The 14,071-nt window shown below is 60.5% G+C and overlaps 1 protein-coding gene across 2 annotated transcripts; it reads right to left on the reverse strand.

Annotated features, from left to right (window-relative positions):
* Positions 1-1,155: 1,155 nt before the first annotated feature.
* Positions 1,156-11,629, reverse strand: CLCF1 (cardiotrophin like cytokine factor 1). 2 transcript variants are annotated; one of them, XM_035013384.1, is made up of 3 exons: positions 11,427-11,629; positions 4,977-5,143; positions 1,156-3,124 (listed from the first exon to the last, which is right to left on the reverse strand). In XM_035013384.1, the coding sequence occupies exons 1-3, from the start codon at positions 11,440-11,442 to the stop codon at positions 2,630-2,632; spliced, it is 678 nt and encodes a 225-aa protein (XP_034869275.1). In that variant the 5' UTR covers positions 11,443-11,629; the 3' UTR covers positions 1,156-2,629. The 2 variants fall into 2 exon arrangements, with proteins under 2 accessions (XP_034869275.1, XP_034869274.1); XM_035013383.1 differs by lacking the exon at positions 11,427-11,629 and adding an exon at positions 10,745-10,821.
* Between the last annotated feature and the right edge of the window lie 2,442 nt (positions 11,630-14,071).

Consider the following 14,071-nt stretch of genomic DNA (forward strand, 5'->3'; position numbering starts at 1 on the left):
TGGGCACTGGAAGGACGGCGGTGGTGGCAGACACCATTGCCTTCCCGTGAGGCTTACAGATCAGCACCCCCAGCGGAGGGATGCCAGCCTGCCTTCCCTGTCTCCCGGGGATTTCATCCGGGTCTTTCCGCAGCTAATCAAATTCTGCCTTGGAGTTTAGCATTTGGGGCAAGGGATCCCTTTTCTACGTGGTTTGGTTCAACACGCTAATTGAACACCTTCTTTGGGCTTGCGCCTGACCTGGGATAGAGAGATGGGGAAAACTCAAAGTCGGCCCCCAAGAAGCTCGCAGTACAGGAGTGTGGGACATGCCTTCCTTCTCCCGGTATTCTGTATAGCCCCTTGCTTGGTGCCTTACACCTGACAGGCTGCTACTCATTTTGCCCCAGCGTGGAGACAGCCCAGATGCCCTCTCCTTCCTATCTTGTTAGACAGGAAGCAGGCCTACAGGATATCTAGCCAGAGCCAGGGCAGATGTCCCTGCCCAAAGAGCCTGGACCCCTCTATGGGGCATGTCCCCTCCAACTTGGGCCAGGTGACTGTGGGACAGTCAGCAGAACCCGGCTCGACCATAAGCAAGTCCAGTAGCTCTTGCACCTACACTCACGCACCCGGCGGTAGTTTCTACCGACGGTAGTTTCTACCGACGGTCTTCTCTCCCCAGATGGATCACAGGCTCCGTCAGGGCAGGAGCCAAGTTAGGTCTCAGACTTCTCTTGGATTTCCTACTCCAGTTAGCGTAATGATGGGCAGGTCTTTAAAGTATTTGTAGATTGCTTGACAGGACCATCATTTGTTACTTCCTTTGCTTAGGGCACCATCTCCTGGTAAAATACCTCTGTGTTAGCTGGGAGCAGTCAGCCCAACTTACTCCGCAGTCTTCGCTAGAGTGTCCCGGCAGGCCGATCTGTCCCACGTCCCATGTCACCTGATTACTAATCCCTGCTGCTGTGGCCAGGCACCTCACCTTTATTGTTTCTCTCATCCTTCAAACAATCTTAGACGGCTGTTTCATCATCCCCATTTTACAGATGGGGAAAACGGAGAATAGAGAGTTTAAGTAACTTGTCCAAAGTCACTCTAGGAGGCTTCGAGGCTGGGCTTGGAGCTGAGATCATCCCTTGAATAGCATCTACCCCATTCGCTTGCAGACCAATCTGAGTTTTTCTCTTTCCCCCTAACCTGCTGACTTACCCTGGAAAGAAAGGAGTAGAGCCACAGCTGAGACTTGCGACTTGGCCGCAGTCAGTCACGCTCCCCAGGAGAGGAAGGGTATTGAGGTGAAGGTCACAGCTGGGGGCCCCAGTGGGCTGCCACAGGGGTGGGAGGACTGGCGAAGCTGAGGGCTGACTGTGCATGGCTGACCGGAGGGACAGGTGGATGGCTTAGGGAGACAGACCTACGAGACCCTTAAAATAATCTTGAGAGGTGAGGCGGGCTGAGCAAAGGCTGGGAGGGGGCAGGCAAGATGGTGGAAGGACTAAAGGAACACGCCATGGGTGGAGGAACAGAGTGTGCTGCGTGCACACCCTCCCTGTGGACAGGGCAGAGCCTCTTCCCCAAGTTCTTTGCCTCTCCGAGCTACCCCTTGGACTGGCAGGCTCCGAGCCCGTGGGGGCGCGGGAGCCCAGGAGGAGAAGGGCCAGGAGGAGGAGCAAGGCCCAGCAAAGAGATGAAGTCCTGGGGCAAGCATTTTATTTGTTAATACAAGAATAGAAATTCTGCAATAAATATCATCTAATAAATAACATCTCCAAATAAATAAATATTAATACAACAAACTTAGAGTCATGAGTGGGTGAGGCTGGGGGGCAGGGCCTGGGGGGGCTGCCCCCCGCACCCCGCAATGCTACTGCAATGTAAACTTTCAGGGAACCCCGTGGCTGTGGCTACTGTTGCCCTCCCCAGCCTGGGCAACCCACAGCCAGCCTGGAAACGGGGTGGGGAGGAGGCACCGTGATGCCGGCGACAAGATGCAAGGCAAGGTCCTTTTGGCTGCCATCCTGTACCACCGACTGCCTTGGTGACCCCTGGGTCCGGTCTGTGCCTGGCCCTATGCTTTCAGTACCACCTCCAATGCAGACCCTTCCTCTTCCACTTTTAAATCCCATTTTTTCCTGTTTGGACTTGCCACTGTGTACGTTTCCTGAATCGGATGTACTGAGTTATTTGGGGACAGGGGAACAACACCCATTGAAGAAGAGTGGGGCAGCTGAAGGGCTTCACCCCAGAAAGGCACATGCTGTGGTGGCCACCCTCCCTGCCCTACAGGCACGCTTCCCGGGAGTGCCACTGGAGGGGCAGTGGGGCGCTGGCCAGTGCTGGGCAGGACGCAGGAAGCTGGGAGAGCCTTTGCACCAACTTGAGCCCCTTGGGGCTCCCGTGAGCATTCCTTCCTGTGGCGATGGGACAGGGCCTATTGCACCTCTTCCCCAGACCTGCACGACTTTGGGAAGCAGGGAGGGGACAGGCCTTATTGCATCACACCCTCTTTCAAGTCCGGAGAGGGCCAGAGGCTCATGGCTTCTGTCTCCTGGCTCAACGAGTGTTGGCATACAGGTTTCTCCCTCCCCGAGCGGGCGCAGGGTTTGAAGGAGCAGGGGAGTGGGGAGGTGGCGAAGGTCAGAGGTCAGAAGCCACGGGCCTCCAGGTGCAGGGTGACTGCAGCCGCGGGAGGCTGCATCTTCTTCTTGAGCCGGTTGAAGTCCTTGGCTGAGCGCCACAGCCAGGTCTGCAGCTCCTTCAGCAGCCAGAAGTCGTCCATCTTCTGGAGGAAGTCGCTGTGGGCAGGGCCAGGGGCCCAGGTGGGCTCAGTGCCGGGCAGAGGCTGGGGCAGAGGGTAGCCCAGAGCCGCCATGACCCCTGCGATGCTGCCCAGCAGGCCCTGGAGGCTGGTGCAGAAGTGGGCCAGGCTGCGGCGCAGCTCAGCTGTGGCCGCCTGGCGGTTGAGGCCTCGCAGGTAGCACAGCAGGTGGCTGTAGGCCTCATAGTTCTGGGTCAGGCGCAGTTTGTCGTTGAGGCTTCGCCACACGTCCAGGTTGACGGTGGCCCTGGGCAGGGTCTCTGCCCCCAGCCGAGGTGGGTTGAAGTCAGGCTCGTTGAAAGGGGGGCCCAGGTAGTTCAGCTGTGAAAAGGAGAGGGCGATGGGGAAGGAGGAGGGCCGAGTAGCCAGCGGTCACCAGGAGATACCTGCCCCCAGAGCTGCTATGTCCTGTGTCCCCTGACACTGGCCCCGTCTCCACACTAGGCCCCTCTCTGTTCCAGGGCCTCCCCCAAGTTTCTCTGGGGGTGTCATCTGCATGGAGGTGACAGCTGAGGCAGTGGGGGTGATGAACTCCCCTATGGAGAGGTGTGGAAAGAGAAAAACTCGCAGGAGATACTCAGAGAGGACGTGCTGATTGGCTGTGTGTGCAAGCCTTGGGAGTGGGCCCGCCGCGGGGCAGGGCAGAGAGGAAGAGGAGCCAGGAGGAGCCAGGAGGCCAGGCTGCAGAGGTGGAAGGTGGACCAGAAGAGTGCAGAGCCAAGGAGAGGAGTTCGGAAGGCAGCAGTACTGGAGCATGGCTGCAAAACAGATCGAGGAGAGTGAGCCTTAGGAAATTCCACTGGGTTTGGCAAGAAGGAGCTGCCTGAGGACCTTGGAGAGGACCGCTTCAGTGGCCCGGAGGCCAGACTGCAGGGGGTTAAGGAGTGAGCGGGTGGAGAGGAAGCGGAGGCAGAGGGTGTAGACCTCTCCTTCGAGAAATCTGGCAGGGAAAGCCAGGAGAGAAAAAGGGTCGGGAGCTGGAGGGGGTAGCAGAGTCAAGCAAAGGTTTTTGGCCAGGGAGGGAAAGGCGGGTGGAAAGGCAGAGGGGCCCGTGGGAATCAGAGCTCCATTTGCCTCCCGATGCCTCCATGCCTGGTCCCACGGGCGGAAGGGCAGGGGACAGACAGTGCTCCCGAAGCACTAAGTGCCCCAAGGAAGGGCTCATAGGAGCAGGGCTGCAGAAGGAAGAAACTGAGGCAGTCTCAAGAGTTGGGCTGGAGGAAGGGTATAGGAGGCAGTCTAGGGAAGAGGACAGAGCTTGGCCAACCCTCAAGGGAGGGGCCTGGGGCCCAGGGAAAGGGCTGAGGGGGACGTTGCAGCCAGAGAGAAAGGGAGCAGAGAGGGGCGAGGCCTGGGATAGGCAAGGGCCCAGGGGGAGGTTCACACGCTGACAAGCACAGAGACAAACTAATTTCCTCGGTGTATCCTGGGGCTGGAGCCAGCTCCCCCGCCACCCTCCTCCCCTTTCTTTCCCTGGCTCCAGAGTAGGGTCTGGGATGTGGAAGAGGAACACGGGAAGAGGGGGCCGGTTCCCCATGGTCCTCGGCAACTCTGACCCTCTCTCCTTCCCTCCTGGGCTCTCAGAACACCTCTGGACTGCCCCCAAATCCTTATGGCACAACTTCCATCCACACCCTGAACCTCCTGCCACTACTGGCCTGGCTTCCCTGCAGCCCCCTTCCCCCAAGTCCCCCCTAGGAGGCCCAGCTAGGATGGGAGAGGCAGACAGAGGGGAGGCCCATGGGTCCAGAGCAGCAGGGCCCCAGGTCTGGGGCAGAGGCGAGCTGGAACACAGGCATGGGAGGTGGGGCCCCTCCATCCCCACCCAGCCCCGCCCATGCAAGAGACACCAGGACACGGTGTAAACAGAAGAGACTTCCCCAGCCCCCAGGGGGAGGCGGGCGGCTGGGCCGGCAGCCAGTGGGGCAATGGGCCAAGGTGGGTGCGGGTGCGAGGCCTGCCCACATGCCTGGTCCTGGGGCCACGGATGGGGAGGAGGGGGGCACCTAAGAGGGAAGGGCAGGAGATGGGCCAGACATGGGGACCATTTGGAACCAAAGGGCCCCCCTGGTCACCGGTGCTCACTGGGACGCCTCCACCATTCTGTCTCTCTTCCACCAATTGCTCATTCGTTGCCCAACTCCCAGACCTTTCAGCCGCCCTGGGTACTCACGTAGGTCCCAGCCAAGCTGCGGAGTTGGTGCTCCAGGTAGCGGGTGAGGTCGTAGGTTTTCTGGATGGAGGGGCCAGGCCCCGGGTCCCCTGTGCGATTCAGGGCTGGCACTGCAGGGAGGTGCCAGAGGACAGTACACAGGCAAGCTAGCATCCCCCACGAGTCCCCTGTGGACAGGAGGGGCAAGAAGCATGAGGGCGGGCGGGCCCAGTGGAGGACTCAGCTGGCAGCCCCTCAGGTGTCTGTCTCCACCTTGGGCTGGGGTGGGGGAGGAGGCGGGTGAGTGGGAGCTGCCAGATGGGAGGCAGGGGGGTGGAGGAAGGGAGTGTTCCTGGCCGGGGTGTGTGTGGATGGAGGTATGTATGTGTTTGAGGACCAGGACTTGGCCTCTGTGTGTGTATCTATGAGCACATATTGGAGAGTATATTAGTGTGTCAGCTGAGAGTCACCATTCGTATGCCGACACATAAAATGTGTGCATACGTGGAGGGACGGGGCCAGGCCTAGGGTCTGTGAATCAGTATTCCTGGGTTCAGCCTCCTCTCCCAGCCTCCCAGTCCCACTGGAGCCAAGGGGTGGGAAACAGCACATGTCCCCGCTGCCGGCTGAGAGCAGTCAGCCCTGGGAAGGGCCCGAGAGAGGCTGCCCCGAGACAAGTCCAAGCTGAGCCACAGGAGGCAAGGGGTAGGGTTAGATCCCCAGCGTCAGGCTGAAGGACACAGGGCTGGCTCCTGTCGTCAGTGGTGGGTACATTCTAGCATAGGATTCCTGGGTGTGGACTGACGCAGGGTGGAGGTTTGCCCCATTCCTATCTAGGAGGTTGGATGGGGAAAAGTTTGACCTGAATGAGTTTGTTGTTTAAGATGTATTTATTTATTTCAGAGAGAGAGAGCGCGCGCACGTGCGCGTGAGCAGGGGAGGGGCAGAGGGAGGAGAGGGGAAGCAGACTCCCCTGCTGAGCGTGGAGCCTGACTGGGGGCTCCATCCCAGGACCCCAAGAGATCATGACCTGAGCCGAAATCAAGGGTCAGATGCTTAACCAACTGAGCCACCAGGTGCCCCTTGAATGAGGTCCTTTGATCAGCCTGCAGTGAAGAGGGAGGGTGGGGGAAGTGAAAGGGAGGAGGAGAGGGAATATGATGTATTTGAAGCGTTTGGTTTGTCAGCCAACAGTGCTGGAGAGTTTGGACATCTTGAGATACCAGAGCCCAGGGTTCAGTTCTGTGAGGACAGACGTAGGCAGTTGGGAGACGTGATTTTCCCAGCTTTTAGGTGAGGTCCACGGTGAAGAGAACGAGGCCAGGATTCAGTGGGCATTGGGACTGGGTAAAGGCAATTAAGGTTGGGTTGGGGTAAGGCTATAATTGGCATTGGGCTAGGTTAGGTTTAAGGACTGGGTTACTTTTAAAGTTTCAGGTTAGTTTATTAGGATTTGGCTGATTGAGTGTGGTTGAGGTTTGAGTCCAGCTGGGGGATGTGGTTAGGTTTGGACAGGCACAGGGTTCGCTGGGGCCAAGGTCTGTGAATGTGTTGATTTAGATGTCAGCTGGGGTAACACATGGCACATCACAAAGAGAGGGCTGGTTTGGGTTTTAAGCTTGGGTAGGTGTGAGATCATGAGTCGTTTCTTCTACTTTCTCTTTTCCACTTTCAAAGTTTCATAATGACATATGTGATGGAAATGAGTTGGATATGCGTTTGACAATTTGACTACTTAGAGTTAGGGGAAGTTTGGAGTTAGTCGTAATGCTGAGTCAGGGTTTTAGAGAGGGTTTAAGACTGAAACTGTAGAGAATGTCTCTTACAAGGGTGTAGGGGTCAGGTAGGGACTTCTGCAGTGGCCCAGTCCATCAGTCTTGACTCTTTGAGATGCTTGGTTGGCAACTTTATTGATGGAGCATGGGAGTGGGCAGGGTGGGGGAGAGCACCAGTCTCAGAGACCCTGCCCCTGGGGATGAGGGGCTCTTGGTTTGAGAGCATGGGTGGGTGGGTGGGTGTGTGCGTGTGTAGACAGAGAGCAGCATCAGGCAGGTGACTGACCCCGCTGTCCTTGTCCCCATCTGCAGCCCGTGGCTTCCCTCCTGGTGCTCCTTTCCTTATTCTGCCTTTCCATGCCTAGCTCCTGCTGACTCTGTGTTCCTTTCTATTCACTGTTCCTCACATCCCAAGAGAATTCCAGGCCCTTCTCCTCTGCATGAAGCCTGGGGCTACCCTCAGCCTCAATATCTGGCAGAGTCACCTCCAAGATCCAAAGGGTACAATATGGGGTTAGTTTTGGAGGTTGGAGACATGCTGAGGTGGGCAGTGGCCCTTCCAGCCTTGAATTAGCAGCAATGCTGAGGGTCCCAGCTGAAACCCTGGGAGCTGGGCTCACCTCTTTCCCCCACCCTGCTTTGGGCAGCCCTTCTGGCCAGAGTTCTGAGACTGGGCCAATGGCATGGAGGGGGATGGGGGAGGGGGCATGGGGTCAGGACCCCAACTCTGGGCCTTGTTTTCCCCTCCCCTTCTGGGCCCTGTGGGACATCCCTGGGGAGAACCGGCTCCCTACACAGGGACAAGAGGGGGAGAAGCCTTTGGATAAACAAGAGCTAAGTCATCTGGGCAGAAAAACGGCTCATGAAATTAACCAGACGGGGCCGGTGTTTCCAGGAATATTTCAGTTCTGAGGTAACTGTGTCACTGCAGGCTGGGGGGTGGGGGCAGGGGAAAGAGCAGAAGGATCGTACTGACCGACCCATAGAGAGAGCCAGAAAGAAGGAAGGAGTCTCAGGTATCTAGAGGGAGAAGAGGCTAGGAGAGGAGAAAGGGGACAGGGCTCTACTCTCTTTTTTTTTTTTTTTTAATGTTTTATTTATTTATTCATGAGAGTCAGAGAGAGAGAGAGAGAGGCAGAGGCAGAGGGAGAAGCAGGCTCCCCGCCTAGCAGGGAGCCCAATGGGGGACTCGATCCCAGGACCCCGGGATCATGACCTGAGCCGAAGGCAGACGCTTAACCATCTGAGCCACCCAGGCGCCCAGGGCTCTACTCTCGATTACAACAGCTTCCACTCTGGGCAAGATGTCCCCACATCTCAGGCAGCAAACTGATAGCCATCTGGGGCAAAGAACACCTGTGGTTTAGTTGTAAGCAGTGGAACTCAGTGCAGCTTGCAGCCTGCCTGCATCCCTGGGAGGGAGAACTAGGTGGGCATCCTGGAGCCCTCTTCCATCCTTCTGGCCAGGCTCACGGTGTGCAGGTGGACGGGGCCACTGGGGGCTGTGTCCTGGGCCCCCTCCCCCAGTCCTGGCCCCTAGCCCAGCCCCCACCCCAGCTCTGCCTCTGGCTGCTGCCCACTGATTGTTTACATCCCGTCTTCCCTTGTGTTTATAAATCCGGCTGAGCACGTGAGGAGCTAATGAGTGCAGCTCACGTTTCCTGCTGGAGCCCCCCACCCCCCATCCTGGCCCCCGCCCGGGTGGCCCCTAATTCCATCCAGATCCCTGGGCCCTGGGAACCTAGGCCCCCCTCGTGAACACACACACACACACACACACACTCAGCCCACGCAAGCGCATGGCCACCCTGACAGGGCAGCACAGGCAGGCATAGCCGTGTTCGCATGTCTTTAGCCAGCCGCCCCTTGATCCCTGACCTGTATCCTCCAGGCTGACCTCATTCAGTGAGGGTGGGGGGCTCAGTGGGGCAGATGGGCCAGGGTGGCCAGGGTGGGCAGGACAAATCAGCCAGGAGACTCGGCACCTGGGACGGGTGCATAAGGGCTATCAGCCAAAAATGTAGGAGCCAGGGAGGCATCACAGAGCTCCAGAGGTGCTGAAAAATGTGGGAGCCAGCCGGAAAGGCTCCGCCCTCAGGCCAGCCCCGGACCAGCTTCCCCGGTGACCTTGGAGCGATCTGGTGAGGGGAGTTGGGGGAAGGAAGTGGTTTAGGGCTGGTGTGTCCACTGCAGTGGGAGATCCAGGCACTGAACTGTAGGAAATGGCCCTCGGGGGCTCCTCCTGACCTGCCTCCTCAGGGAAAGGCCCACAGAAGCAGCCCATCTTTCCTTGTCCTCTGGGCTGGCTGCCCTCCCCTCTGTCTCTTCTCCCTTCCCTCCTCTCCTTGGTTCCCTCTGCCCCAGGTCACTGAGAAGTGCTTAGTGAGTGAGTACACATAGGCCCAGAAGTCAGGAGCGCGAGCTTTGCCACCAACCCATCAGGTGACGGGGCTTGCGCGAGGGTCGCGCTATGCACACTGAAGTCCCTCTCAGCAGAACCGCGTCGGCCCCATCTCTGCTGTCATCTTCAGCAGCCCCCTCCCTGCCCTTCTCTTCCAGCCTAAATGACAGAAGAAACTGAGGCCCAGGGAAAGAAGCAGACAGGTGGGCCGGCCACCCTGCCTTGTGAAGTCAATATGGATACAGGAGTTGAGCTGTCAGAGTGAGAGGGTTCTGGATTGTGTTGCAAGAGGATCCCAGGTGTTCCCAAGGGGTGCAGGATGAAGCTGGGGGAGCTAAGCAGCCAGCTAAGAGCCAGGCATGGGGACCAAGAGAAGGAAATAGTCTGGGCAAGTGTAGGGGTGAGTTTGAAAGGGTGTTGTTATTCAGAGGTGTGGGAGGGGCTGGGAGGGAGCGGGCAGGAGCCCCGGTGTGAATAGGCAGGTGGGATTGGATTGTGGGGAGGAATGTGAAGTGTCACTAATAGAGTAGCTGGTGTGGCCAGGTGGTGTGCACAAGTGTGAACGGGGAGGAGTGCGGGGCTCTGTGGAGGGGAGAGGGAGCCATTACACCAGTCTGGAGGAGAGACTGGGGACGGGAGGGCTGCAAGGTGACTACTTGCTGCCATCTCCCTGGTGCCTGTTTTCTCCCCTGGTTGAGTGTGTGGCTCAGGGCAGTGAGGGTGGCAGAGCCAAACTGTGGGGGGAGGGGTGGGTTGCTGTCTGGTGTCTCCTAGGAATGTGTCCCGGTGTCCCTAGGGAGGGGCAGTGTGTGCTTAGAGCCGGAAACGGGGTCTGTGGGGGTTGTGAAAGCTGGGAGGTGTCAGCCCCTCAGGGTCAGGGTCAGGGTCAGAGAGTGTCTGACAGAGGTGTGTGTCCAGTGCCCTCACCCCCAGCCTCTGTCTCCAAGGCTGGGGACTTCCAGCTTCCCCTCCCTTCCCCTCCTGGCAGCTCCCTCCTACCCCAGCCAGGAGGGCCAGGCCGGGCGCTGGGGGAACCTGGGACGGGGTCCTCTGGGACTGGGGGTCTGTGGGGGTGGGGGCTTCTGGAGCGCAGTGTGGAGCCACTGGGAAGGAAGGTGGGAAAGGCAGAGATGAGGGGACTCTGGAGAGGCCCGGGGGACCTGGGGTTTCCCCCGAGGGGCTCGGCCCGAGAACTTGGCGGCGGCGGCCGCTCGCGGGCCCTCCCCCTCGGCGGCGACCTCTCGCTCTCGGCCCCCTCCCCGCAGCGGCGGCGCCTTCCCCTTGTGTGGCCTCGGCGCCCCCGGCCCCGCCCCCGGCCCGCTCCCGCCCGGTCGCTCCCTTCCCGGCGGCGGGGGCGGGGGCGGGGTCCGGGGCGCCGGGCTCGGCCCGGCCGCTGCCCTTTCCCGCGCGTCAACTCCCTGCCCTGCCCGCCCGCCCTCCCGCGGGCCGCCGGAGCCGAGCGGCCGCTGCCGCCGCTCCCCGGCCGGTGACGGACTTTCTCCTGCCCGGTCCGGCCGGGCTGCGCCCGTCCCCCGCACGAATCACTCCCAGGCCACGGCGGGCCGGACCGGGGACTCGCCGCCGCCGCCGCCGCCCCGCCGCCCGGCCCCTACCTGCCGCCGGCTCCCCGGCCGCGGGCAGCATGGTGGGCTCCAGCCGCGCAGCGCGCAGCGAGGAAGCCGCGAGTCCCGCAGCCCGGCCCGGCCCGGCCCAGCCAGGCTCGGCTCTGCCCTCCGCCCTCCGCCCTCCTCTCCTCTCGCCGCCCTCCTTCCCGCCCTCCCCTCCCGGCGGGCCGGGGAGGGAGCGCGGCGGGCCCGAGGTGTCGGCCTCCCCTCGCCTCCCGCCGGCCCGGCCTCGGGCTCCCCGCCCTTCTCCCCTCTTCCTCCCCGGCCCCCTCCTTCCCGCGCGCCGTGTCTCCCTCCCGCATCCCCGCTCGCCGCCTGGGACTCGCTCTCCCTGACTTTCGCGCGGGGCGCTTTCCGCCGGGATCCCCGGGACCCCGTCTCGCAGGGGCTCCAGGTTGCCGGCTGCCCTGGCCAGCGGGTCGCGCGGGCTCCCCGCCGCGCTCCCAGCCACCTCCTGGCCCGCCGGGCGGACTTCAGGAATGCCGCGTCCCCGCCCGGCCCCTCTCGAGGGCGCCCAGCCGTGCCTCCCCCGGCCCGAGCCCTGCTGGCGGGGTGGCTCCCGGCTCCCCAGCCCGGCCGCGGCTCGGGGCTCCCGGGGGAGGCACGGGAACCGGATCTCGCGGCTCCCGGGCGGGGGCGGGGGCCGGGGCCTCGGACGCCAAGCTCCTACCTGCTCGGAGGTCCATGGGGCTGGGGGCCGGGCCGGCCGGGCGCGGCTCCTCTCCCGGAGGCTGGCGGAGTGGGAGGGCGAGCCGCGGCTCCGGCGAAGCTTTAATAATCCCATCCGCCAGGCCCACTCGCAGGTTTTTTTCGCTCGGTTTCGGATTTTTTTTTTTTTTCGGTGTGGGACATTCTGCAAACTTTTTTTTTTTTTTTTTTCTGACGTGTAAAGCTGTAACCACAAATTGTAGCGGCCCTCCCCGGGGTGGGGGGAGGAGGGGGGAGGAGGGAAGGGAGGGCTTCTGGGGCTCCTATCCCTCCCACAACACCGAGGGGGGGTGAGGTGAGGCGAGGCTGCGGCGGTACCACCCTGGGCCTCCTGGGGGAGGGGGCGGGGAGGGCATCAGTCCGTCTGCAGACTCCCCGAGCGAGGGGAGGGAGCCGCCCGCTCCTTTTCTTCTCCGACGGCGTCGACCTGGGGTGCGGGGTCCCTGCGCTCGCCCTACCTCTGACTCCTCATCTCTAACCTTCCCTCCCCTCCCCCTCCCCCTGAGTAAATGCAATGACACATTCTCCCAAATGCCAGCGAGCTGGCTTCGTAGCAAGTGATGGTGTTTTTCCTGCTGCCCTTTGTCTGGGCTGACCGCCCCCCTTGCCTATTGTCCCGCCGCCTGTGCCATTTCCAAAAGCTGGGGCTAAGTGAGGCGCTGGGGCAGGTGACTAACTGGCTCACAATGCCCCCTGGGGTGGGGGAGACAGAGGGCACCACAGGCCCACTGCCCAGCTCTAAGGAAAGTAGAGGGCACTTGGCTGAGGGTTTTCCCCTCAGGTTCACAAGGTTCTTCATTCTTCCCAGTGGCCGGGAGACTGCACATGGGTGGGGGAATTGTACTTCATTAATCAGCACGAGGCACCGGACCAGTTTCAACACCAGAGGCTGCGTGGGTGACTCAGCGGGAATGCTCCCATTCAAGGCGATGGACAGACCAAGAGTCCCCATTTGTGAAATGCTTCCCCCTAAAGACTTTTGGTCTTCTCTCGCCTTTGGGGTGTGGGGTTGTTGGTGTTTTCCAGTGGTGGGGTACGGGGTGGGGGATGGCTGCGGAGTCTCTCCCTCCTTCCTTCCCTCAGGCCTGGGTGGGGACTTGCTAGGCAGGATACCTGGGGGACCCATAAGCCTAGACCCTCTGTAGAGGGTCTCCTTCCCGCCCCCTTTCTCCCCCTCCAGAGAGCTGCCAGGGGAGTGCAGAGGAAAAGGCTCGAGACTGGGGCTTGCAGACATCTCCTCTTGGTGACTTCTTGGGGGACAGTCCTTTGGTCTCCGAGGCTTGAGTGCTCTAGATCCAGACCACCGATTAAATCATTTGGTAATAAGTTGCTTCTGCTGTTTGTTTTTTTACAAAGTGCGAGAGGCAGTGGTGGGCCAGCCCTGGAAGGTGATTCCTCTCTCTGGACTAGCATCAGATTCTCCACTCCACACTCCTGCCCCGGTGCCCCCAGAGAAAGGAGGGGGGTGCCCTGCCAGCCCTGCCACAGCCCCTCCAGGCTGCAGGTCAGAGCCAGGCGGCGTGGTCAGGACCAGTGCTGGGTTCCTAGGCAGCTCTTCCCTTTTCTGCTCTGTGCAGACTGAGGTGGGGGGGTGGGGGGGTGGGGAAGAAGTTTGTTTTCAATTACCTCACTGGAGTGGGACAGACTTTGTTGTTGGTTTTTTTTTTTTTTTTTCCTTCTTTCTTTCTTTCTTTTCTAAACAAGGAGAAAAAGAGCTGGGAAAGGGGAGCTGGCCTGGGGTTGGGGGCAGGGGGCTTTCCAGGGCATCAGTAGCAGCTCTGATGAAACCTGCTGGGGGGGGGGGGCGCGGCTCCTTCTGAAAAGTGCTGGGGGGGGGACCTCTTCCCCCTCACCCCTCCACCCCAGCCAGAACTCTGGAGTTTCAATGACATTCTTGGCCGGTGAGCCCCGCGATCTTTTGATGCCCATGCCAAGGTCAAGAAGGCAGATGCCCAGTGGGTGACTGGCACTGAGGCCAGCCATGAGGTCCTCAAGCAGCTTCCGTTTCAGAGGGAGGGAGCCATGAAGGGCTGGGGGTGGGGGGGAGGGCGGGGGTGCAGTCCGTCCTCCCCTGGTTTGCAGCCTGCTCCTTATGGAGAGTGCTGCACAATGTGGTTTGGATTTGGCTGAGCCCCCTCAGCACCTTATAAAGCACCTTGCTGAGTCAGGGAGAAAGCAGCCCCCACACGGGAGAGGAGGAGGGGGCCGGGAGAGAAAGGGAAAAGAGGGAGAGGGGAGCTGAAGGAGGAAGGTGGGGGCTGAGAGAAGAGGAGGGAAAAGAGAGAAGGGAAGGGCAGGAAAGAGGAGAGGCAAGGAGGCAAATAAATGGGTAGGAGTGGGAAGGAGGGGAGGAGGCAGGAGCCCAAGGAGGAAGAGGCACAGACTCAGCAGTGGAAGGGGAGAGAAGCTCACCATGCTGCACCGCCCCCCTCCACACACACACAGCAAATGTTCACCCCAGGAGTCCAGAAACTATTGGTTTGCAGGAACTGAGGGCCAGGGCTCTGAAATGGGGACCCAGGCCAAGTGAGTGCAGGGACAATTGGTTTTACACACAGCCCCCTGCCTCCCAGCTTGATACAGTGACCCCACATGCTGGGGAAGTCA

The sequence above is a fragment of the Mirounga leonina genome, unplaced genomic scaffold (genome assembly GCF_011800145.1).
Source record: "Mirounga leonina isolate KUSES-001 unplaced genomic scaffold, KU_Mleo_1.0 Mir_166, whole genome shotgun sequence".
Taxonomy (NCBI): Eukaryota; Metazoa; Chordata; class Mammalia; order Carnivora; family Phocidae; genus Mirounga; species Mirounga leonina.

What these genes read in the sequence shown, in the direction of transcription:
- CLCF1 (XM_035013383.1), bottom strand. Translation starts at nt 10,775, where the DNA reads ATGCTGCCCGCGGCCGGGGAGCCGGCGGCAG. An exon ending in GGCCGGGGAGCCGGCGGCAG is followed by an intron (nt 5,144 to 10,744) that starts GTAGGGGCCGGG and finishes TCCTGTCCACAG; the next exon opens with GGGACTCGTGGGGGATGCTA. An exon ending in GCAGCTTGGCTGGGACCTAC is followed by an intron (nt 3,125 to 4,976) that starts GTGAGTACCCAG and finishes TCCTTTTCACAG; the next exon opens with CTGAACTACCTGGGCCCCCC.